Source organism: Phalangium opilio, unplaced genomic scaffold (assembly GCF_054372755.1).
Source record: "Phalangium opilio isolate 3A_F unplaced genomic scaffold, DU_Popi_V2 ptg000009l_1, whole genome shotgun sequence".
NCBI lineage: Eukaryota > Metazoa > Arthropoda > Arachnida > Opiliones > Phalangiidae > Phalangium > Phalangium opilio.
This window is the reverse complement of record NW_028324146.1, coordinates 13,125,039-13,143,509: the sequence shown is the minus strand read 5'-3', so window position 1 is coordinate 13,143,509 and position 18,471 is coordinate 13,125,039. Positions and strand designations below refer to the sequence as shown.

General features: G+C 40.2%; 1 protein-coding gene, 21 non-coding genes and 26 pseudogenes across 22 annotated transcripts; all 48 read right to left on the bottom strand.

The window, feature by feature from the left end:
- Positions 1-28: 28 nt before the first annotated feature.
- On the bottom strand, positions 29-147 carry LOC149715506 (5S ribosomal RNA). Its single transcript, XR_016372381.1, has one exon. It is a non-coding gene; the product is annotated as a 5S ribosomal RNA (ribosomal RNA).
- Positions 148-284: 137 nt separating this feature from the next.
- LOC149715505 (5S ribosomal RNA) lies at positions 285-403 on the bottom strand (annotated as a pseudogene).
- A 135-nt stretch (positions 404-538) lies between these two features.
- LOC149715504 (5S ribosomal RNA) lies at positions 539-657 on the bottom strand (annotated as a pseudogene).
- Positions 658-794: 137 nt separating this feature from the next.
- LOC149715503 (5S ribosomal RNA) lies at positions 795-913 on the bottom strand. Its single transcript, XR_016372188.1, has one exon. It is a non-coding gene; the product is annotated as a 5S ribosomal RNA (ribosomal RNA).
- Positions 914-1,050: 137 nt separating this feature from the next.
- LOC149715502 (5S ribosomal RNA) lies at positions 1,051-1,169 on the bottom strand. The gene has a single exon (XR_016373174.1). It is a non-coding gene; the product is annotated as a 5S ribosomal RNA (ribosomal RNA).
- A 137-nt stretch (positions 1,170-1,306) lies between these two features.
- On the bottom strand, positions 1,307-1,425 carry LOC149715501 (5S ribosomal RNA; annotated as a pseudogene).
- A 133-nt stretch (positions 1,426-1,558) lies between these two features.
- On the bottom strand, positions 1,559-1,677 carry LOC149715500 (5S ribosomal RNA; annotated as a pseudogene).
- A 121-nt stretch (positions 1,678-1,798) lies between these two features.
- Positions 1,799-1,917, bottom strand: LOC149715499 (5S ribosomal RNA). The gene has a single exon (XR_016372380.1). It is a non-coding gene; the product is annotated as a 5S ribosomal RNA (ribosomal RNA).
- Positions 1,918-2,054: 137 nt separating this feature from the next.
- On the bottom strand, positions 2,055-2,173 carry LOC149715498 (5S ribosomal RNA). The gene has a single exon (XR_016372378.1). It is a non-coding gene; the product is annotated as a 5S ribosomal RNA (ribosomal RNA).
- Positions 2,174-2,310: 137 nt separating this feature from the next.
- Positions 2,311-2,429, bottom strand: LOC149715497 (5S ribosomal RNA; annotated as a pseudogene).
- A 135-nt stretch (positions 2,430-2,564) lies between these two features.
- LOC149715496 (5S ribosomal RNA) lies at positions 2,565-2,683 on the bottom strand (annotated as a pseudogene).
- A 137-nt stretch (positions 2,684-2,820) lies between these two features.
- Positions 2,821-2,939, bottom strand: LOC149715495 (5S ribosomal RNA). Its single transcript, XR_016373653.1, has one exon. It is a non-coding gene; the product is annotated as a 5S ribosomal RNA (ribosomal RNA).
- A 137-nt stretch (positions 2,940-3,076) lies between these two features.
- On the bottom strand, positions 3,077-3,195 carry LOC149715494 (5S ribosomal RNA). Its single transcript, XR_016372187.1, has one exon. It is a non-coding gene; the product is annotated as a 5S ribosomal RNA (ribosomal RNA).
- Positions 3,196-3,332: 137 nt separating this feature from the next.
- On the bottom strand, positions 3,333-3,450 carry LOC149715493 (5S ribosomal RNA; annotated as a pseudogene).
- Positions 3,451-3,587: 137 nt separating this feature from the next.
- On the bottom strand, positions 3,588-3,706 carry LOC149715492 (5S ribosomal RNA; annotated as a pseudogene).
- A 137-nt stretch (positions 3,707-3,843) lies between these two features.
- On the bottom strand, positions 3,844-3,962 carry LOC149715491 (5S ribosomal RNA). The gene has a single exon (XR_016371843.1). It is a non-coding gene; the product is annotated as a 5S ribosomal RNA (ribosomal RNA).
- A 137-nt stretch (positions 3,963-4,099) lies between these two features.
- LOC149715490 (5S ribosomal RNA) lies at positions 4,100-4,218 on the bottom strand. Its single transcript, XR_016372374.1, has one exon. It is a non-coding gene; the product is annotated as a 5S ribosomal RNA (ribosomal RNA).
- A 137-nt stretch (positions 4,219-4,355) lies between these two features.
- Positions 4,356-4,473, bottom strand: LOC149715489 (5S ribosomal RNA; annotated as a pseudogene).
- A 137-nt stretch (positions 4,474-4,610) lies between these two features.
- Positions 4,611-4,729, bottom strand: LOC149715488 (5S ribosomal RNA; annotated as a pseudogene).
- Positions 4,730-4,866: 137 nt separating this feature from the next.
- LOC149715487 (5S ribosomal RNA) lies at positions 4,867-4,985 on the bottom strand. Its single transcript, XR_016372186.1, has one exon. It is a non-coding gene; the product is annotated as a 5S ribosomal RNA (ribosomal RNA).
- Positions 4,986-5,122: 137 nt separating this feature from the next.
- On the bottom strand, positions 5,123-5,241 carry LOC149715486 (5S ribosomal RNA; annotated as a pseudogene).
- Positions 5,242-5,377: 136 nt separating this feature from the next.
- On the bottom strand, positions 5,378-5,496 carry LOC149715485 (5S ribosomal RNA; annotated as a pseudogene).
- A 122-nt stretch (positions 5,497-5,618) lies between these two features.
- LOC149715484 (5S ribosomal RNA) lies at positions 5,619-5,737 on the bottom strand. Its single transcript, XR_016374306.1, has one exon. It is a non-coding gene; the product is annotated as a 5S ribosomal RNA (ribosomal RNA).
- A 137-nt stretch (positions 5,738-5,874) lies between these two features.
- On the bottom strand, positions 5,875-5,993 carry LOC149715483 (5S ribosomal RNA; annotated as a pseudogene).
- Positions 5,994-6,128: 135 nt separating this feature from the next.
- On the bottom strand, positions 6,129-6,247 carry LOC149715482 (5S ribosomal RNA; annotated as a pseudogene).
- A 489-nt stretch (positions 6,248-6,736) lies between these two features.
- On the bottom strand, positions 6,737-12,130 carry LOC149715481 (uncharacterized). Its single transcript, XM_089844837.1, has one exon. The coding sequence runs from the start codon at positions 12,128-12,130 to the stop codon at positions 6,737-6,739; it is 5,394 nt and encodes a 1,797-aa protein (XP_089700963.1).
- An 826-nt stretch (positions 12,131-12,956) lies between these two features.
- LOC149715480 (5S ribosomal RNA) lies at positions 12,957-13,075 on the bottom strand. The gene has a single exon (XR_016372185.1). It is a non-coding gene; the product is annotated as a 5S ribosomal RNA (ribosomal RNA).
- Positions 13,076-13,212: 137 nt separating this feature from the next.
- On the bottom strand, positions 13,213-13,331 carry LOC149715479 (5S ribosomal RNA). Its single transcript, XR_016372184.1, has one exon. It is a non-coding gene; the product is annotated as a 5S ribosomal RNA (ribosomal RNA).
- Positions 13,332-13,468: 137 nt separating this feature from the next.
- LOC149715478 (5S ribosomal RNA) lies at positions 13,469-13,586 on the bottom strand (annotated as a pseudogene).
- Positions 13,587-13,723: 137 nt separating this feature from the next.
- On the bottom strand, positions 13,724-13,842 carry LOC149715477 (5S ribosomal RNA; annotated as a pseudogene).
- A 137-nt stretch (positions 13,843-13,979) lies between these two features.
- Positions 13,980-14,097, bottom strand: LOC149715476 (5S ribosomal RNA; annotated as a pseudogene).
- A 137-nt stretch (positions 14,098-14,234) lies between these two features.
- On the bottom strand, positions 14,235-14,353 carry LOC149715475 (5S ribosomal RNA; annotated as a pseudogene).
- Positions 14,354-14,489: 136 nt separating this feature from the next.
- On the bottom strand, positions 14,490-14,608 carry LOC149715474 (5S ribosomal RNA; annotated as a pseudogene).
- Positions 14,609-14,730: 122 nt separating this feature from the next.
- Positions 14,731-14,849, bottom strand: LOC149715473 (5S ribosomal RNA). The gene has a single exon (XR_016371825.1). It is a non-coding gene; the product is annotated as a 5S ribosomal RNA (ribosomal RNA).
- Positions 14,850-14,986: 137 nt separating this feature from the next.
- On the bottom strand, positions 14,987-15,105 carry LOC149715472 (5S ribosomal RNA). Its single transcript, XR_016371790.1, has one exon. It is a non-coding gene; the product is annotated as a 5S ribosomal RNA (ribosomal RNA).
- A 137-nt stretch (positions 15,106-15,242) lies between these two features.
- On the bottom strand, positions 15,243-15,360 carry LOC149715471 (5S ribosomal RNA; annotated as a pseudogene).
- Positions 15,361-15,497: 137 nt separating this feature from the next.
- On the bottom strand, positions 15,498-15,616 carry LOC149715470 (5S ribosomal RNA; annotated as a pseudogene).
- A 137-nt stretch (positions 15,617-15,753) lies between these two features.
- LOC149715469 (5S ribosomal RNA) lies at positions 15,754-15,872 on the bottom strand. The gene has a single exon (XR_016372182.1). It is a non-coding gene; the product is annotated as a 5S ribosomal RNA (ribosomal RNA).
- A 137-nt stretch (positions 15,873-16,009) lies between these two features.
- Positions 16,010-16,128, bottom strand: LOC149715468 (5S ribosomal RNA; annotated as a pseudogene).
- Positions 16,129-16,264: 136 nt separating this feature from the next.
- On the bottom strand, positions 16,265-16,383 carry LOC149715467 (5S ribosomal RNA; annotated as a pseudogene).
- A 122-nt stretch (positions 16,384-16,505) lies between these two features.
- LOC149715466 (5S ribosomal RNA) lies at positions 16,506-16,624 on the bottom strand. Its single transcript, XR_016372377.1, has one exon. It is a non-coding gene; the product is annotated as a 5S ribosomal RNA (ribosomal RNA).
- A 137-nt stretch (positions 16,625-16,761) lies between these two features.
- LOC149715465 (5S ribosomal RNA) lies at positions 16,762-16,880 on the bottom strand (annotated as a pseudogene).
- Positions 16,881-17,015: 135 nt separating this feature from the next.
- Positions 17,016-17,134, bottom strand: LOC149715464 (5S ribosomal RNA; annotated as a pseudogene).
- A 137-nt stretch (positions 17,135-17,271) lies between these two features.
- Positions 17,272-17,390, bottom strand: LOC149715463 (5S ribosomal RNA). Its single transcript, XR_016372181.1, has one exon. It is a non-coding gene; the product is annotated as a 5S ribosomal RNA (ribosomal RNA).
- A 137-nt stretch (positions 17,391-17,527) lies between these two features.
- On the bottom strand, positions 17,528-17,646 carry LOC149715462 (5S ribosomal RNA). The gene has a single exon (XR_016372180.1). It is a non-coding gene; the product is annotated as a 5S ribosomal RNA (ribosomal RNA).
- A 137-nt stretch (positions 17,647-17,783) lies between these two features.
- On the bottom strand, positions 17,784-17,902 carry LOC149715461 (5S ribosomal RNA). Its single transcript, XR_016371766.1, has one exon. It is a non-coding gene; the product is annotated as a 5S ribosomal RNA (ribosomal RNA).
- Positions 17,903-18,039: 137 nt separating this feature from the next.
- On the bottom strand, positions 18,040-18,158 carry LOC149715460 (5S ribosomal RNA). Its single transcript, XR_016374289.1, has one exon. It is a non-coding gene; the product is annotated as a 5S ribosomal RNA (ribosomal RNA).
- Positions 18,159-18,295: 137 nt separating this feature from the next.
- LOC149715459 (5S ribosomal RNA) lies at positions 18,296-18,413 on the bottom strand (annotated as a pseudogene).
- Between the last annotated feature and the right edge of the window lie 58 nt (positions 18,414-18,471).

Below are 18,471 nucleotides of genomic sequence, written 5' to 3'. Positions count from 1 at the left end.
AATTTAAAAGAGGAAAAAAAAGTGAAAAAGCCAACGGCACGCAGTGTTCCTAAGTGGTCTCCCTCCCAAGTACTGACTGCGCTCGACGCTGCTTAACTTCGGTGATCGGACGAGAACCGGTGTTTTCAGCGTGATATAGCCGTTGCCGAGAGTGCAAGATAATAATTCGAATTTAAATTAAGTGAGACAAATTAACCATCATCTTTTTAAAACAATAACAAAAAGAAAATATGTTTGCTTTTTTCATATCTATTGGAATTTAAAAGAGGAAAAAAAAGTGAAAAAGCCAACGGCACGCAGTGTTCCTTAGTGGTCTCCATCCCAAGTACTGACTGCGCTCGATGCTGCTTAACTTCGGTGATCGGACGAGAACCGGTGTTTTCAGCGTGATATGGCCGTTGCCGAGAGTGCTAGATAATAATTCGAATTTAAATTAAGTGAGACAAATTGACCTTCATCTTTTTAAAACAATAACAAAGAAAATATGTTTGCTTTTTTCATATCTATAGGAATTTAAAAGAGGAAAAAAAAGTGAAAAAGCCAACGGCACGCAGTGTTCCTAAGTGGTCTCCCTCCCAAGTACTGACTGCGCTCGACGCTGCTTAGATTCGGTGATCGGACGAGAACCGGTGATTTCAGCGTGATATGGTCGTTGCCGAGAGTGCTAGATAATAATTCGAATTTAAATTAAGTGAGACAAATTAACCATCATCTTTTTAAAACAATAACAAAAATAAAATATGTTTGCTTTTTTCATATCTATTGGAATTTAAAAGAGGAAAAAAAAGTGAAAAAGCCAACAGCACGCAGTGTTCCTAAGTGGTCTCCCTCCCAAGTACTGACTGCGCTCGACGCTGCTTAACTTCGGTGATCGGACGAGAACCGGTGTTTTCAGCGTGATATGGCCGTTGCCGAGAGTGCAAGATAATAATTCGAATTTAAATTAAGTGAGACAAATTAACCATCATCTTTTTAAAACAATAACAAAAATAAAATATGTTTGCTTTTTTCATATCTATTGGAATTTAAAAGAGGAAAAAAAAGTGAAAAAGCCAACAGCACGCAGTGTTCCTAAGTGGTCTCCCTCCCAAGTACTGACTGCGCTCGACGCTGCTTAACTTCGGTGATCAGACGAGAACCGGTGTTTTCAGCGTGATATGGCCGTTGCCGAGAGTGCAAGATAATAATTCGAATTTAAATTAAGTGAGACAAATTAACCATCATCTTTTTAAAACAATAACAAAAAGAAAATATGTTTGCTTTTTTCATATCTATTGGAATTTAAAAGAGGAAAAAAAAGTGAAAAAGCCAACGGCACGCAGTGTTCCTAAGTGGTCTCCCTCCCAAGTACTGACTGCGCTCGACGCTGCTTAACTTCGGTGATCGGACGAGAACCGGTGTTTTCAGCGTTATATGGCCGTTGCCGAGAGTGCTAGATAATAATTCGAATTTAAATTAAGTGAGACAAATTGACCATCTTTTTGAAACAATAACAAAAAGAAAATATGTTTGCTTTTTTCATATCTATAGGAATTTAAAAGAGGAAAAAAAGTGAAAAAGCCAACGGCACGCAGTGTTCCTTAGTGGTCTCCCTCCCAAGTACTGACTGCGCTCGACGCTGCTAAACTTCGGTGATCGGACGAGAACCGGTGTTTTCAGCGTGACATGGCTGTTGCCGAGAGTGCTATTTAATAATTCGAATTTAACTAACCTTCATCTTTATAAATCAATAAGAAAGAGAAGATTTGTTTGCTTTTTTCATATCTCATGGAATTAAAAGAGGAAAAAAAAGTGAAAAAGCCAACGGCACGCAGTGTTCCTAAGTGGTCTCCCTCCCAAGTACTGACTGCGCTCGACGCTGCTTAACTTCGGTGATCGGACGAGAACCGGTGTTTTCAGCGTGATATAGCCGTTGCCGAGAGTGCAAGATAATAATTCGAATTTAAATTAAGTGAGACAAATTAACCATCATCTTTTTAAAACAATAACAAAAAGAAAATATGTTTGCTTTTTTCATATCTATTGGAATTTAAAAGAGGAAAAAAAAGTGAAAAAGCCAACGGCACGCAGTGTTCCTAAGTGGTCTCCCTCCCAAGTACTGACTGCGCTCGACGCTGCTTAACTTCGGTGATCGGACGAGAACCGGTGTTTTCAGCGTGATATAGCCGTTGCCGAGAGTGCAAGATAATAATTCGAATTTAAATTAAGTGAGACAAATTAACCATCATCTTTTTAAAACAATAACAAAAAGAAAATATGTTTGCTTTTTTCATATCTATTGGAATTTAAAAGAGGAAAAAAAAGTGAAAAAGCCAACGGCACGCAGTGTTCCTTAGTGGTCTCCCTCCCAAGTACTGACTGCGCTCGATGCTGCTTAACTTCGGTGATCGGACGAGAACCGGTGTTTTCAGCGTGATATGGCCGTTGCCGAGAGTGCTAAATAATAATTCGAATTTAAATTAAGTGAGACAAATTGACCTTCATCTTTTTAAAACAATAACAAAGAAAATATGTTTGCTTTTTTCATATCTATAGGAATTTAAAAGAGGAAAAAAAAGTGAAAAACCCAACGGCACGCAGTGTTCCTAAGTGGTCTCCCTCCCAAGTACTGACTGCGCTCGACGCTGCTTAACTTCGGTGATCGGACGAGAACCGGTGATTTCAGCGTGATATGGTCGTTGCCGAGAGTGCTAGATAATAATTCGAATTTAAATTAAGTGAGACAAATTAACCATCATCTTTTTAAAACAATAACAAAAATAAAATATGTTTGCTTTTTTCATATCTATTGGAATTTAAAAGAGGAAAAAAAAGTGAAAAAGCCAACAGCACGCAGTGTTCCTAAGTGGTCTCCCTCCCAAGTACTGACTGCGCTCGACGCTGCTTTACTTCGGTGATCGGACGAGAACCGGTGTTTTCAGCGTGATATGGCCGTTGCCGAGAGTGCAAGATAATAATTCGAATTTAAATTAAGTGAGACAAATTAACCATCATCTTTTTAAAACAATAACAAAAATAAAATATGTTTGCTTTTTTCATATCTATTGGAATTTAAAAGAGGAAGAAAAAGTGAAAAAGCCAACAGCACGCAGTGTTCCTAAGTGGTCTCCCTCCCAAGTACTGACTGCGCTCGACGCTGCTTAACTTCGGTGATCGGACGAGAACCGGTGTTTTCAGCGTGATATGGCCGTTGCCGAGAGTGCAAGATAATAATTCGAATTTAAATTAAGTGAGACAAATTAACCATCATCTTTTTAAAACAATAACAAAAAGAAAATATGTTTGCTTTTTTCATATCTATTGGAATTTATAAGAGGAAAAAAAAGTGAAAAAGCCAACGGCACGCAGTGTCCTAAGTGGTCTCCCTCCCAAGTACTGACTGCGCTCGACGCTGCTGAACTTCGGTGATCCGACGAGAACCGGTGTTTTCAGCGTGATATGGCTGTTGCCGAGAGTGCTAGATAATAATTCGAATTTAAATTAAGTGAGACAAATTGACCTTCATCTTTTTAAAACAATAACAAAAAGAAAATATGTTTGCTTTTTTCATATCTATAGGAATTTAAAAGAGGAAAAAAAAGTGAAAAAGCCAACGGCACGCAGTGTTCCTAAGTGGTCTCCCTCCCAAGTACTGACTGCGCTCGACGCTGCTTAACTTCGGTGATCGGACGAGAACCGGTGATTTCAGCGTGATATGGTCGTTGCCGAGAGTGCTAGATAATAATTCGAATGTAAATTAAGTGAGACAAATTAACCTTCATCTTTTTAAAACAATAACAAAAAGAAAATATGTTTGCTTTTTTCATATCTATTGGAACTTAAAAGAGGAAAAAAAAGTGAAAAAGCCAACGGCACGCAGTGTTCCTAAGTGGTCTCCCTCCCAAGTACTGACTGCGCTCGACGCTGCTTAACTTCGGTGATCGGACGAGAACCGGTGTTTTCAGCGTGATATGGCCGTTGCCGAGAGTGCTAGATAATAATTCGAATTTAAATTAAGTGAGACAAATTAACCATCATCTTTTTAAAACAATAACAAAAAGAAAATATGTTTGCTTTTTTCATATCTATTGGAATTTAAAAGAGGAAAAAAAATTGAAAAAGCCAACGGCACGCAGTGTTCCTAAGTGGTCTCCCTCTCAAGTACTGACTGCGCTCGACGCTGCTTAACTTCGGTGATCGGACGAGAACCGGTGTTTTCAGCGTGATATGGCCGTTGCCGAGAGTGCAAGATAATAATTCGAATTTAAATTAAGTGAGACAAATTAACCATCATCTTTTTAAAACAATAACAAAAAGAAAATATGTTTGCTTTTTTCATATCTATTGGAATTTATAAGAGTAAAAAAAAGTGAAAAAGCCAACGGCACGCAGTGTCCTAAGTGGTCTCCCTCCCAAGTACTGACTGCGCTCGACGCTGCTGAACTTCGGTGATCCGACGAGAACCGGTGTTTTCAGCGTGATATGGCCGTTGCCGAGAGTGCTAGATAATAATTCGAATTTAAATTAAGTGAGACAAATTGACCTTCATCTTTTTAAAACAATAACAAAAAGAAAATATGTTTGCTTTTTTCATATCTATTGGAACTTAAAAGAGGAAAAAAAAGTGAAAAAGCCAACGGCACGCAGTGTTCCTAAGTGGTCTCCCTCCCAAGTACTGACTGCGTTCGACGCTTCTTAACTTCGGTGATCGGACGAGAACCGGTGTTTTCAGCGTGATATGGCCGTTGCCGAGAGTGCTAGATAATAATTCGAATTTAAATTAAGTGAGACAAATTAACCATCATCTTTTTAAAACAATAACAAAAATAAAATATGTCTGCTTTTTTCATATCTATTGGAATTTAAAAGAGGAAAAAAAAGTGAAAAAGCCAACAGCACGCAGTGTTCCTAAGTGGTCTCCCTCCCAAGTACTGACTGCGCTCGACGCTGCTTAACTTCGGTGATCGGACGAGAACCGGTGTTTTCAGCGTGATATGGCCGTTGCCGAGAGTGCAAGATAATAATTCGAATTTAAATTAAGTGAGACAAATTAACCATCATCTTTTTAAAACAATAACAAAAAGAAAATATGTTTGCTTTTTTCATATCTATTGGAATTTAAAAGAGGAAAAAAAAGTGAAAAAGCCAACGGCACGCAGTGTTCCTAAGTGGTCTCCCTCCCAAGTACTGACTGCGCTCGACACTGCTTAACTTCGGTGATCGGACGAGAACCGGTGTTTTCAGCGTTATATGGCCGTTGCCGAGAGTGCTAGATAATAATTCGAATTTAAATTAAGTGAGACAAATTGACCTTCATCTTTTTGAATCAATAACAAAAAGAAAATATGTTTGCTTTTTTCATATCTATAGGAATTTAAAAGAGGAAAAAAAGTGAAAAAGCCAACGGCACGCAGTGTTCCTTAGTGGTCTCCCTCCCAAGTACTGACTGCGCTCGACGCTGCTAAACTTCGGTGATCGGACGAGAACCGGTGTTTTCAGCGTGACATGGCTGTTGCCGAGAGTGCTATTTAATAATTCGAATTTAATTAACCTTCATCTTTATAAATCAATAAGAAAGAGAAGATTTGTTTGCTTTTTTCATATCTCATGGAATTTAAAAGAGGAAAAAAAAGTGAAAAAGCCAACGGCACGCAGTGTTCCTAAGTGGTCTCCCTCCCAAGTACTGACTGCGCTCGACGCTGCTTAACTTCGGTGATCGGACGAGAACCGGTGTTTTCATCGTGATATAGCCGTTGCCGAGAGTGCAAGATAATAATTCGAATTTAAATTAAGTGAGACAAATTAACCATCATCTTTTTAAAACAATAACAAAAAGAAAATATGTTTGCTTTTTTCATATCTATTGGAATTTAAAAGAGGAAAAAAAAGTGAAAAAGCCAACGGCACGCAGTGTTCCTTAGTGGTCTCCATCCCAAGTACTGACTGCGCTCGATGCTGCTTAACTTCGGTGATCGGACGAGAACCGGTGTTTTCAGCGTGATATGGCCGTTGCCGAGAGTGCTAGATAATAATTCGAATTTAAATTAAGTGAGACAAATTGACCTTCATCTTTTTAAAACAATAACAAAGAAAATATGTTTGCTTTTTTCATATCTATAGGAATTTAAAAGAGGAAAAAAAAGTGAAAAAGCCAACGGCACGCAGTGTTCCTAAGTGGTCTCCCTCCCAAGTACTGACTGCGCTCGACGCTGCTTAGATTCGGTGATCGGACGAGAACCGGTGATTTCAGCGTGATATGTAAAATAACGCCTGCATTATTTTACTGGTTAATTGGGAGAGCTAGATGTTGTTCGTAATAAGACCAGGTTAGTACGACATTTGAACAAAACGAAATTTTTAGAAACTTTATTTGCGGTTAGGCAGGTCCTTCTCGCTACAAAACTTTTCTCGAACTGGTTATATTTTACAGAATTTCAGAAACCTTTTTGAACATAAAAGAAAATAGGGGTTGAACCAACCCCCACGACTCGAGCATTTCACCGCACCTTCTGGGGGGTTTTCTCCGGGTTATCACAGAGCTCTTATCAATGAAAATGCTCGCGTCGAGAAGGGATTATTTTGGGTGGCCAAAAAAGAAGTAAATTATCCAAGTAACAAAATAAAAGTGAATTAATTCTAAATTTGACATAAAGTTCCAACATCCTCCCCACCATGTACAATATAATGTTATTGTGCATCAACACTATCGGGGCATCTATATCAAATTCAGAAATTAAGCAAACAAAACCAAAAAAAATTATTTCAATTCCAAAGGGGCCAAAAGGTTGACGGGTCTCTTTACAATGTTTCCATTTGTAAGTTTAATGTCACAAGATCTAATTTGTCCGTCTCTACCCTTGTAAACTTCTTGCACTCGCGCTAATTTCCACTTATGTCGAGGGGTGTCCGCGTCATTCAGAAGAACTACGTCGTCCTTCATGATTGGGTTGACAGATTCGCGGCTAGCTAATTTATGGGCGGATTGTAGCTCTAGGATGTACTCCTTTTTCCATCTATTCCAATATCTGGTCAAAACATTTTGTTGGTACGTTAGCCGTTGTCCAGCGCTCGCTCGATTTAATTGAGGTAGTTCCTCTGATATCCTCCCCGTAGGAAGCGCAGTAAATTTTTCTCCGATTAGGAAATGAGCGGGAGTCAATGGTGAAGGGTCATTTGGAGCAGAATAGGTATAGGTCAGAGGGCGCGAGTTGATGACTGCTTCGGCTTGAGCTATGACAGAATATAGCTCCTCATAAGAAAGAAATGCTTTTCCCATGATTTTTCTCATCGATACCTTGACGGATCTCACGAGGCGCTCCCAAAATCCTCCCCACCATGGGCCGCGCTCCACAATGTATTTCCATTCAATTCTCATTTTCCCGAAATACTCTTTTGCTTCGTCCGATCGGGTGCTTCTCCACAACGCGTTTAGCTCTTTTTCGGCACGTTTGAATGTCTTCGCGTTATCCGAATAAATTTTACGGGGAATTCCACGACGCGAAATAAAATTGGAGAAAGCCATAAGAAAGTAACGCGTTGTTAAAGTTGTAATCAACTCGAGATGGATCGCCCGAGTGGTGGCGCACGTAATTAAAGTTACGTAACATTTCTTTTTTCCCGATCCATCTTTTAAGAAAAGAGGTCCTGCAAAGTCTATACCGACTATTTCAAATGGTCTAGACGCTGTGATTCTATCCGTGGGAAGTGGCGCTGTTTTGGGAATGCTTGGTTTTGCGTTCCATTTCCGACAAAAGATACACCTGCTAACGCAATTCTTCGCTAATTGGCGACCTTTAAGAATCCAATAAGTGTCCCTAACTTGTACCAAGGTTGCGGGAGCTCCGCTGTGTTTAACTTGCTCATGCGCTCTTTGCATTTGCAGTTCCGAATATCGATGTTTATAAGGGAGTATTATTGGGTGCTTGGTTGCGTAACTAAATGATGACCTCTGTAATCGGCCTCCTAATCTCATTAGTCCGTTTTTGTCAAGTACAGGATCAACCTCGGCGATTTTGGAATTTCTTGAACGACCTGTCTTGGCTATTTCCTTCAATTCGCTGGAAAAGGACTCCCATTGTACCGTTTGATTCCAGTACAATTCTGCTTCTTCTAGTTCTCTAGCTGATAATGGTCCGGTTGCTTTGTCTTGCGGATTTCTTTTGTTGTAAAAGATTCTCTTTATCCACGCTGTGATTCGAATTACCTTCTCAAGGCTGCTATACTTGTTTAAAGCGAGGATGGCCTCTGGCTTCATATCTATTAGAGCGCTACGTAAACAGTTATTTGGGGTGTCCTCAGGTTCTATTGGTTCGTCAGCTATGACGTTTGCGACGAGATTGGGTTCGAGTTTCGGGAATTTGTCCTCTGCCAGTCGAAGCCATGGTGGTCCCTTCCACCATATATCCTTTGTCTTCAGTTCTTCTGAGGATAATCCTCGCGAAAGGTGGTCAGCTGGGTTGCTAGACCCCGGACAGTAATTCCAAGTATGAGGTTCAGTTTTCTCTTGAATCTCGCTTACTCTGTTTGCAACGAATTCTCTTTTATCGCGAGCGCTCCTCTTTATCCAGTGGTATGCCGTAGAGGAATCAGTCCAAAATACCATCTTGTTTGTCGAACTTTTGAAAATGTTGGCTAATCTTGTCCCTAGTCTCGCTCCAATAAGACACGCCAGTAGTTCCAACTTAGGGATAGTCATTTTCTTTATGGGAGCAACCCTTGCTCTAGCTGTTATGAATGATGTTTGTACTTCTCCGACATTGGTATGGAATCTGTAGTACGCTACTGCTCCGTAGGCGGCTTTACTTGAATCACAAAATATGTGTATTACACCCTGTCGTTTGTCATTTTCTGTCGATCCAAAGTAGTCTCTTTCTATGCGGATATCCGCTAAGGTTGGAATTTGGGAAATCCATTCTGTCCAGCTTTTCTCTAATTCTTCGGGTAATGCATCATCCCAATCTTTTCCACTTAGCCATAAGCTTTGGAGGAGAATTTTTACTGTTATAGTAAACGGTGTGAGAAATCCCAGTGGATCGAATATCCGTGCTGCCATCTTAAGAACGCTTCTTTTCGTCATGGGTAGGGAATTCGCTACCTGTTCTAGATCTTCTGTTTTAAACGAAAACTGGTCACTTTCAGGATTCCAAGCCAAACCCAAAACCTTGTTAACAGGTGACGGAAATACCGTTTCTTGGGAGGATTCTCCAATTTCTTGTAATTGTTTTCTTACAAAAGGTGAGCTTGATTGGAACTTGCGAAGCGTCATGTTCGCTTCCGCCATCACTTCTTTAGCTTGATTGACCAGTTTCATGGCGGAAAATTCGTCTTCAGCTCCCGACGTCAGGTCGTCGACAAACATATCTCCGATTAATTTTTGACAAGTCTCGGGATAAATGTCCATGTACTTCTTAACATGGTATCTTATCGTCGCAGCCAAAAGATAGGGGCTACTTGTCACCCCAAACAATACTCGGGTAAATCTCCATTCTTCTATCTCGATCGGTTTTACTGAGATAGGCTGCTTAATCCAAAGAAATCTGACGAAATCTCTTTCGTCAGGATTGATTGCAATTTGAAGAAACGCTTGCTGGATGTCAGCGGTGACGGCTATTTTATGCTTCCGAAAGTTGATTAAAACGTCGTAAAGGTCGGGGTTGATGTTCGGCCCAGCCTCTAGGCAGTCGTTTAAAGACGACCCGTTTTTGGTTTTCGCTGAACCATCGAAAACTATTCTGACTTTCGTTGTTGTCTTGTCTTCCCGGATAACCGGGTGATGGGGCAAATAAAAGGCTTCATTAACTTCCCGCTCTTGCGTCACCTTTTCTATTATTCCCTTCTGAGCGTAGTCTCTGATGATGTCATCATATTCCTTGAATAGTTTCTCGTCCGATTCTAACCGTCGAAGTAATGAAGATAGTCTTCTAACCGACATGGAGTAATTGTTAGGTAAATTCTCTCTGTTCTCCTTCCAAGGGAGAGCTACTTCGTAGCGACCATCGACGGTGGCTATCCGTTCTTCAAAGGTTTTCTCAACTTCCGTCTTTCTATTTTCTTCAAGTTGGCTTTCTTTGGCTTCATTAATACCTATTGACTCTAGGTCCCAAAACTTCCTTAAATCGTCTCCAATGGTCTCAATTTCTTGGGTTGTCACCTTGTTTACCGTTATGGCGGCGCATTGTACTGCGAGGTGTGAACCTGGCTGGGACGAGGGCCCTTGAATTAGCCACCCAAAAATACTTTTTTGAGCTACTAAAGCTCCTTCTAGGCGGATAGTATCTGTCAGACTAACGGCGTTCCAATAGTAGTCCGCGCCCAGTAGAACTCCAAGTTCCAACTTGGTATTCGGCTCGTCCGTTGAGGGGCTGTCTCCCAAAACTAGTCCTAATTGCTCAATGTGTCTTCTAATTTCGCCATTAGGAGATTCTAATTGGATGCCGTTAATCTCTGGTATTTCCAAGGCCTTAACCGTTAAACTCTGATTATCGTGAACGCTTCGCAGTGTCACTTTAACTCTCTTGCAAGATATAATTGTGGGATTCTCTTGCATAAATGCGTGGACTAATATGTTTTCTTCGCCGTCCATTTCAAGGCCTAATTGTTGGGAAAGATCCCTTCTGATAAATGTTCTTTGACTTCCGTTGTCAAGTAAACATCGCAATGTCATGCTACCTTCAGTCCCTTTAATTTGAACGCGAGTTGTTTGTATATAAACCGTATTGGAGGGAGTCGTTGGGGCTAGGTTTATGGAAACTCCATTTTTTTCTTGGGTGTGGGGCACTCCCTCGTTGTTCTCGGTCTTTTCTTCACCCCCTTCCTTTCTTTCCCCCTTCCAACATAGTACGGTCAAGTGACGCTTTTCGCAAATTTCGCATACGGGCTTGGCTCTACAATCCCTCGCGTAGTGGGATGATTTTAGGCAGATATAACAGAGTCCCTTGGTTTGAATGATTTCCCTCTTTTTGGTTGCCCCCACGCAATAACAGCTCTCAGCCTTGTGGTTCGATCTTCTACAGAAAATACACCTTTGTTGTGCATTTGTAAATCTCTCGGTTGCAACGTTGAAATTCGCGGCTGACGACTGCGGGGGTCCCTTCCCCCTCGCATTATATTGTGAAAAGCGGAATTTTCCGTGCGATGTTTGCTCGCTCTTCGCGGTATCGCTGCCTTCGCTAGTGCTTCTCGAGTATACGCTCGCTCTTTCTCTTGTTAAGACTTCCGTTCCCACAAAGGTTAAAAGCTCCTCAACATTCCAACTTCTGTCATCTTCCCTTTTTCTACTAAATTCCAAGGTTATCTCCATTGGCAGTTTTTTCAGTATGACCGGGCAAAGGATCGTTCCATAGGAGTTAAAATCCTCACCCAAAGATTTAAGAGCTCCTACTTCAACTTCGCAGGAGTCATAAAATTTCCTTAATCCAACGATGTCGTTGGCCTTTGTTACAGGACTTAGTTCGAAAATATTAGCCATGTGAATGCTAACAATGTTGTCATCCCTTCCAAAACGATTCTTTAATAGGGTCTTTGCTTTTTCGTAATTGGCATCGAGTAAGGGTAAATTTTTGATGGAGCTTAAGGCTGTGCCTTTAACGTATTGTTTCAAATATACTAATTTCTCTGCTGGTCGCATTTGTGGGGCGTCGTCAATACAAATTTTAAATCTTGACCAAAAGTCGGTCCATTCGGAAGTTTCTCCGGAAAAAGTCATAGGCTCCAGTTGGGGTACCCTTATAGATAACTGCTGGGGTGGCGCCATTGGTACTGTGGCTGTCGCCGCGTTCAGTGCAACAGTGGGGGCCGTCCCTACATTTGTTGCTGATCCTTGGTTTAGTCCATTTATGGCTCTTTCTACTCTTCTTTTAGCCTTTAATATCTTCACGCGATATTCGTCGTACTTTATCATATCAGCATCTAGCTGAGCTGGGGTAGCTCCCACTTGCGCGAATTCAATATTTAATCTTTCTAAAACATTTTGCTTACTGTCCAAGTCCACCACGAAATCTTCCAAATCCTCGATATCAAACTGAGTTTGGTTTACGAGGTAGTCCTCTATTTGATTAGTTAGCATCGTAGTTAAACGTCTCATTGTTGTTTTCTGCTGATTCAAAGCATCAGCAGCCGCGTTCGGCTGTCCGGTTACCGCCGAGTCTGGCATTGTTTTTCGTAATCGTACCTTTAGGGTAGGTCCCGAATGTTCTTACACTTAACGTCCTTTAGGGTAAGTCCCGTTGTTTTACACTTAACGTCCTTTAGGGTAAGTCCCGAACGTACTTTATCGAGTGAATTGTTCCGACTTCGTAAACTTTAGGGAAGGTCCCGACTCTTCTATAACTGTCGCGTTAGGAAAGTTCCTGGCGTCCTTTAGGGTAAGTCCCGACTAATTTTGTTCAATTTGCGCGCACTAATTGGTACCGGGTTTCGGCACCACTAAAATAACGCCTGCATTATTTTACTGGTTAATTGGGAGAGCTAGATGTTGTTCGTAATAAGACCAGGTTAGTACGACATTTGAACAAAACGAAATTTTTAGAAACTTTATTTGCGGTTAGGCAGGTCCTTCTCGCTACAAAACTTTTCTCGAACTGGTTATATTTTACAGAATTTCAGAAACCTTTTTGAACATAAAAGAAAATAGGGGTTGAACCAACCCCCACGACTCGAGCATTTCACCGCACCTTCTGGGGGGTTTTCTCCGGGTTATCACAGAGCTCTTATCAATGAAAATGCTCGCGTCGAGAAGGGATTATTTTGGGTGGCCAAAAAAGAAGTAAATTATCCAAGTAACAAAATAAAAGTGAATTAATTCTAAATTTGACATAAAGTTCCAACAATATGGTCGTTGCCGAGAGTGCTAGATAATAATTCGAATTTAAATTAAGTGAGACAAATTAACCATCATCTTTTTAAAACAATAACAAAAATAAAATATGTTTGCTTTTTTCATATCTATTGGAATTTAAAAGAGGAAAAAAAAGTGAAAAAGCCAACAGCACGCAGTGTTCCTAAGTGGTCTCCCTCCCAAGTACTGACTGCGCTCGACGCTGCTTAACTTCGGTGATCGGACGAGAACCGGTGTTTTCAGCGTGATATGGCCGTTGCCGAGAGTGCAAGATAATAATTCGAATTTAAATTAAGTGAGACAAATTAACCATCATCTTTTTAAAACAATAACAAAAATAAAATATGTTTGCTTTTTTCATATCTATTGGAATTTAAAAGAGGAAAAAAAAGTGAAAAAGCCAACAGCACGCAGTGTTCCTAAGTGGTCTCCCTCCCAAGTACTGACTGCGCTCGACGCTGCTTAACTTCGGTGATCGGACGAGAACCGGTGTTTTCAGCGTGATATGGCCGTTGCCGAGAGTGCAAGATAATAATTCGAATTTAAATTAAGTGAGACAAATTAACCATCATCTTTTTAAAACAATAACAAAAAGAAAATATGTTTGCTTTTTTCATATCTATTGGAATTTATAAGAGGAAAAAAAAGTGAAAAAGCCAACGGCACGCAGTGTCCTAAGTGGTCTCCCTCCCAAGTACTGACTGCGCTCGACGCTGCTGAACTTCGGTGATCCGACGAGAACCGGTGTTTTCAGCGTGATATGGCTGTTGCCGAGAGTGCTAGATAATAATTCGAATTTAAATTAAGTGAGACAAATTGACCTTCATCTTTTTAAAACAATAACAAAAAGAAAATATGTTTGCTTTTTTCATATCTATAGGAATTTAAAAGAGGAAAAAAAAGTGAAAAAGCCAACGGCACGCAGTGTTCCTAAGTGGTCTCCCTCCCAAGTACTGACTGCGCTCGACGCTGCTTATTTTCGGTGATCGGACGAGAACCGGTGATTTCAGCGTGATATGGTCGTTGCCGAGAGTGCTAGATAATAATTCGAATGTAAATTAAGTGAGACAAATTAACCTTCATCTTTTTAAAACAATAACAAAAAGAAAATATGTTTGCTTGTTTCATATCTATTGGAATTTATAAGAGGAAAAAAAAGTGAAAAAGCCAACGGCACGCAGTGTCCTAAGTGGTCTCCCTCCCAAGTACTGACTGCGCTCGACGCTGCTGAACTTCGGTGATCCGACGAGAACCGGTGTTTTCAGCGTGATATGGCCGTTGCCGAGAGTGCTAGATAATAATTCGAATTTAAATTAAGTGAGACAAATTGACCTTCATCTTTTTAAAACAATAACAAAAAGAAAATATGTTTGCTTTTTTCATATCTATAGGAATTTAAAAGAGGAAAAAAAAGTGAAAAAGCCAACGGCACGCAGTGTTCCTAAGTGGTCTCCCTCCCAATTACTGACTGCGCTCGACGCTGCTTAACTTCGGTGATCGGACGAGAACCGGTGATTTCAGCGTGATATGGTCGTTGCCGAGAGTGCTAGATAATAATTCGAATTTAAATTAAGTGAGACAAATTGACCTTCATCTTTTTGAAACAATAACAAAAAGAAAATATGTTTGCTTTTTTCATATCTATAGGAATTTAAAAGAGGAAAAAAAGTGAAAAAGCCAACGGCACGCAGTGTTCCTTAGTGGTCTCCCTCCCAAGTACTGACTGCGCTCGACGCTGCTAAACTTCGGTGATCGGACGAGAACCGGTGTTTTCAGCGTGACATGGCTGTTGCCGAGAGTGCTATTTAATAATTCGAATTTAATTAACCTTCATCTTTATAAATCAATAAGAAAGAGAAGATTTGTTTGCTTTTTTCATATCTCATGGAACTTAAAAGAGGAAAAAAAAGTGAAAAAGCCAACGGCACGCAGTGTTCCTAAGTGGTCTCCCTCCCAAGTACTGACTGCGCTCGACGCTGCTTAACTTCGGTGATCGGACGAGAACCGGTGTTTTCAGCGTGATATGGCCGTTGCCGAGAGTGCTAGATAATAATTCGAATTTAAATTAAGTGAGACAAATTAACCATCATCTTTTTAAAACAATAACAAAAAGAAAATATGTTTGCTTTTTTCATATCTATTGGAATTTAAAAGAGGAAAAAAAATTGAAAAAGCCAACGGCACGCAGTGTTCCTAAGTGGTCTCCCTCCCAAGTACTGACTGCGCTCGACGCTGCTTAACTTCGGTGATCGGACGAGAACCGGTGTTTTCAGCGTGATATGGCCGTTGCCGAGAGTGCAAGATAATAATTCGAATTTAAATTAAGTGAGACAAATTAACCATCATCTTTTTAAAACAATAACAAAAAGAAAATATGTTTGCTTTTTTCATATCTATTGGAATTTATAAGAGGAAAAAAAAGTGAAAAAGCCAACGGCACGCAGTGTCCTAAGTGGTCTCCCTCCCAAGTACTGACTGCGCTCGACGCTGCTGAACTTCGGTGATCCGACGAGAACCGGTGTTTTCAGCGTGATATGGCCGTTGCCGAGAGTGCTAGATAATAATTCGAATTTAAATTAAGTGAGACAAATTGACCTTCATCTTTTTAAAACAATAACAAAAAGAAAATATGTTTGCTTTTTTCATATCTATTGGAACTTAAAAGAGGAAAAAAAAGTGAAAAAGCCATCGGCACGCAGTGTTCCTAAGTGGTCTCCCTCCCAAGTACTGACTGCGTTCGACGCTTCTTAACTTCGGTGATCGGACGAGAACCGGTGTTTTCAGCGTGATATGGCCGTTGCCGAGAGTGCTAGATAATAATTCGAATTTAAATTAAGTGAGACAAATTAACCATCATCTTTTTAAAACAATAACAAAAATAAAATATGTCTGCTTTTTTCATATCTATTGGAATTTAAAAGAGGAAAAAAAAGTGAAAAAGCCAACAGCACGCAGTGTTCCTAAGTGGTCTCCCTCCCAAGTACTGACTGCGCTCGACGCTGCTTAACTTCGGTGATCGGACGAGAACCGGTGTTTTCAGCGTGATATGGCCGTTGCCGAGAGTGCAAGATAATAATTCGAATTTAAATTAAGTGAGACAAATTAACCATCATCTTTTTAAAACAATAACAAAAAGAAAATATGTTTGCTTTTTTCATATCTATTGGAATTTAAAAGAGGAAAAAAAAGTGAAAAAGCCAACGGCACGCAGTGTTCCTAAGTGGTCTCCCTCCCAAGTACTGACTGCGCTCGACACTGCTTAACTTCGGTGATCGGACGAGAACCGGTGTTTTCAGCGTTATATGGCCGTTGCCGAGAGTGCTAGATAATAATTCGAATTTAAATTAAGTGAGACAAATTGACCTTCATCTTTTTGAAACAATAACAAAAAGAAAATATGTTTGCTTTTTTCATATCTATAGGAATTTAAAAGAGGAAAAAAAGTGAAAAAGCCAACGGCACGCAGTGTTCCTTAGTGGTCTCCCTCCCAAGTACTGACTGCGCTCGACGCTGCTAAACTTCGGTGATCGGACGAGAACCGGTGTTTTCAGCGTGACATGGCTGTTGCCGAGAGTGCTATTTAATAATTCGAATTTAATTAACCTTCATCTTTATAAATCAATAAGAAAGAGAAGATTTGTTTGCTTTTTTCATATCTCATGGAATTTAAAAGAGGAAAAAAAAGTGAAAAAGCCAACGGCACGCAGTGTTCCTAAGTGGTCTCCCTCCCAAGTACTGACTGCGCTCGACGCTGCTTAACTTCGGTGATCGGACGAGAACCGGTGTTTTCAGCGTGATATAGCCGTTGCCGAGAGTGCAAGATAATAATTCGAATTTAAATTAAGTGAGACAAATTAACCATCATCTTTTTAAAACAATAACAAAAAGAAAATATGTTTGCTTTTTTCATATCTATTGGAATTTAAAAGAGGAAAAAAAAGTGAAAAAGCCAACGGCACGCAGTGTTCCTTAGTGGTCTCCATCCCAAGTACTGACTGCGCTCGATGCTGCTTAACTTCGGTGATCGGACGAGAACCGGTGTTTTCAGCGTGATATGGCCGTTGCCGAGAGTGCTAGATAATAATTCGAATTTAAATTAAGTGAGACAAATTGACCTTCATCTTTTTAAAACAATAACAAAGAAAATATGTTTGCTTTTTTCATATCTATAGGAATTTAAAAGAGGAAAAAAAAGTGAAAAAGCCAACGGCACGCAGTGTTCCTAAGTGGTCTCTCTCCCAAGTACTGACTGCGCTCGACGCTGCTTAGATTCGGTGATCGGACGAGAACCGGTGATTTCAGCGTGATATGGTCGTTGCCGAGAGTGCTAGATAATAATTCGAATTTAAATTAAGTGAGACAAATTAACCATCATCTTTTTAAAACAATAACAAAAATAAAATATGTTTGCTTTTTTCATATCTATTGGAATTTAAAAGAGGAAAAAAAAGTGAAAAAGCCAACAGCACGCAGTGTTCCTAAGTGGTCTCCCTCCCAAGTACTGACTGCGCTCGACGCTGCTTAACTTCGGTGATCGGACGAGAACCGGTGTTTTCAGCGTGATATGGCCGTTGCCGAGAGTGCAAGATAATAATTCGAATTTAAATTAAGTGAGACAAATTAACCATCATCTTTTTAAAACAATAACAAAAATAAAATATGTTTGCTTTTTTCATATCTATTGGAATTTAAAAGAGGAAAAAAAAGTGAAAAAGCCAACAGCACGCAGTGTTCCTAAGTGGTCTCCCTCCCAAGTACTGACTGCGCTCGACGCTGCTTAACTTCGGTGATCGGACGAGAACCGGTGTTTTCAGCGTGATATGGCCGTTGCCGAGAGTGCAAGATAATAATTCGAATTTAAATTAAGTGAGACAAATTAACCATCATCTTTTTAAAACAATAACAAAAAGAAAATATGTTTGCTTTTTTCATATCTATTGGAATTTAAAAGAGGAAAAAAAAGTGAAAAAGCCAACGGCACGCAGTGTTCCTAAGTGGTCTCCCTCCCAAGTACTGACTGCGCTCGACGCTGCTTAACTTCGGTGATCGGACGAGAACCGGTGTTTTCAGCGTGATATGGCCGTTGCCGAGAGTGCTAGATAATAATTCGAATTTAAATTAAGTGAGACAAATTAACCATCATCTTTTTAAAACAATAACAAAAATAAAATATGTTTGCTTTTTTCATATCTATTGGAATTTAAAGAGGAAAAAAAAAGTGAAAAAGCAAACAGCACGCAGTGTTCCTAAGTGGTCTCCCTCCCAAGTACTGACTGCGCTCGACGCTGCTTAACTTCGGTGATCGGACGAGAACCGGTGTTTTCAGCGTGATATGGCCGTTGCCGAGAGTGCAAGATAATAATTCGAATTTAAATTAAGTGAGACAAATTAACCATCATCTTTTTAAAACAATAACAAAAAGAAAATATGTTTGCTTTTTTCATATCTATTGGAATTTATAAGAGGAAAAAAAAGTGAAAAAGCCAACGGCACGCAGTGTCCTAAGTGGTCTCCCTCCCAAGTACTGACTGCGCTCGACGCTGCTGAACTTCGGTGATCCGACGAGAACCGGTGTTTTCAGCGTGATATGGCCGTTGCCGAGAGTGCTAGATAATAATTCGAATTTAAATTAAGTGAGACAAATTGACCTTCATCAT

Coding starts and splice junctions, on each gene's coding strand:
- LOC149715481 (XM_089844837.1), bottom strand. CDS start 12,130: ATGCCAGACTCGGCGGTAACCGGACAGCCGAACGCGGCTGCTGATGCT.